This window comes from Calidris pugnax, unplaced genomic scaffold (assembly GCF_001431845.1).
Source record: "Calidris pugnax isolate Ruff unplaced genomic scaffold, ASM143184v1 scaffold147, whole genome shotgun sequence".
In the NCBI taxonomy this organism is placed as follows: Eukaryota; Metazoa; Chordata; class Aves; order Charadriiformes; family Scolopacidae; genus Calidris; species Calidris pugnax.
In genome coordinates this window covers 4,079,742-4,080,780 of record NW_015092359.1, presented here as the reverse complement: position 1 = coordinate 4,080,780, position 1,039 = coordinate 4,079,742, and the positions used below count along the sequence as shown (strand labels likewise).

At 55.1% G+C, this 1,039-nt stretch overlaps 1 protein-coding gene across 1 annotated transcript in view; it reads right to left on the bottom strand.

Annotated features, from left to right (window-relative positions):
* Positions 1-15: 15 nt before the first annotated feature.
* Positions 16-1,039, bottom strand: part of GNMT (glycine N-methyltransferase) — a gene marked incomplete at its 5' end in the record, with an annotated part of 2,444 nt that continues 1,420 nt past the window's right edge. Inside the window, one exon of the mRNA XM_014962374.1 lies at positions 16-206. Within this exon, the coding sequence (XP_014817860.1) occupies positions 35-206 (172 nt within the window). The remainder of the gene's footprint in view (positions 207-1,039) is intronic.

Below are 1,039 nucleotides of genomic sequence, written 5' to 3'. Positions count from 1 at the left end.
CCACACCTTCCCGCCTCCCCCTTCCCCTTCCTCCTCAGGCTGTCTTCTTCACGACGTGGATGAAGTAGCAGGGGACGTGGGCCTGCCCTGGCGTGTAGGGCTGGAAGTCACCCAGGACGCTGTGCTGGCACTTCCCCTGGAAGGCGCCTTTCAGCAGGGCCGTGAAGGCCTCCAGCCGGTGCGGGTAGTAGGAGAGCCGAAACTTGCTGCGAGGAGGCAACCATGGGGAGATTATTTTTTTTGGGGGGGGGGGGAAATAAAATTACTGACTTCTAGCAGTCTTGATATCACTTTGGCTTAGTGATTGTTACTTAGAAGTTTAAGATTAGCCTTCTGGAGTGACAATTTACATTTTGCTGCCTAAGACCATTTCCTTTTACTACGCCTAGTTTTGAAGACATTCATTTAGCAAAAAGAGTTCTCTGATTCACTAACATACTTAAGCATTTAACATACTTAGGAATTCTGTTCCTTTTTAGCTATCATAACTTTGAAAAAAAAAAAAAAAAAAAAAAAAAAGCGCTGGCTTTTGGTTTTTTTTAGGGGGTTTGGAGCTGCCCTGCCCCAGCAGAGGGGTGTCCAGAAAAAAGAGGGGGTGCAAGGGGGTAAAAAACCAGTTGTAGTAACCCCTCCCTGTGCTCAGCAGGGACGTGTAACCCCCCTCCTACCCGCCCCAGGAGCCTGCTCACCCTTGGCTCTGCTTCAAGAGGAGCCCTGAACCCCACACCCCAAGCGTGGCTGGCACCTGGGGGAGGTGTTTGGAGGTGTGGGGGGGGTGAGGCTATGCCTGTGCCCCCCCCATGCACCCCCCCCAGGGTGGGCACAACCTTCCCCTTGCCCCATACACGGACACATGGACCACGTGCTCCGGTAGCTCTCACGAGTGGTCTTAATTAATGGGATTGGGGGGATGGAGGGGGGGCTCCGAGGCAGCTCTCAGCAATGTCCCCAGCCCCCTGGCTTGTCCCCCCCCCCGGAGCCGCTCGCAGCTCTCAGCCACCAAAGTCCTGTCTCCGCGGGCTGCATCCCCCCCCCCACC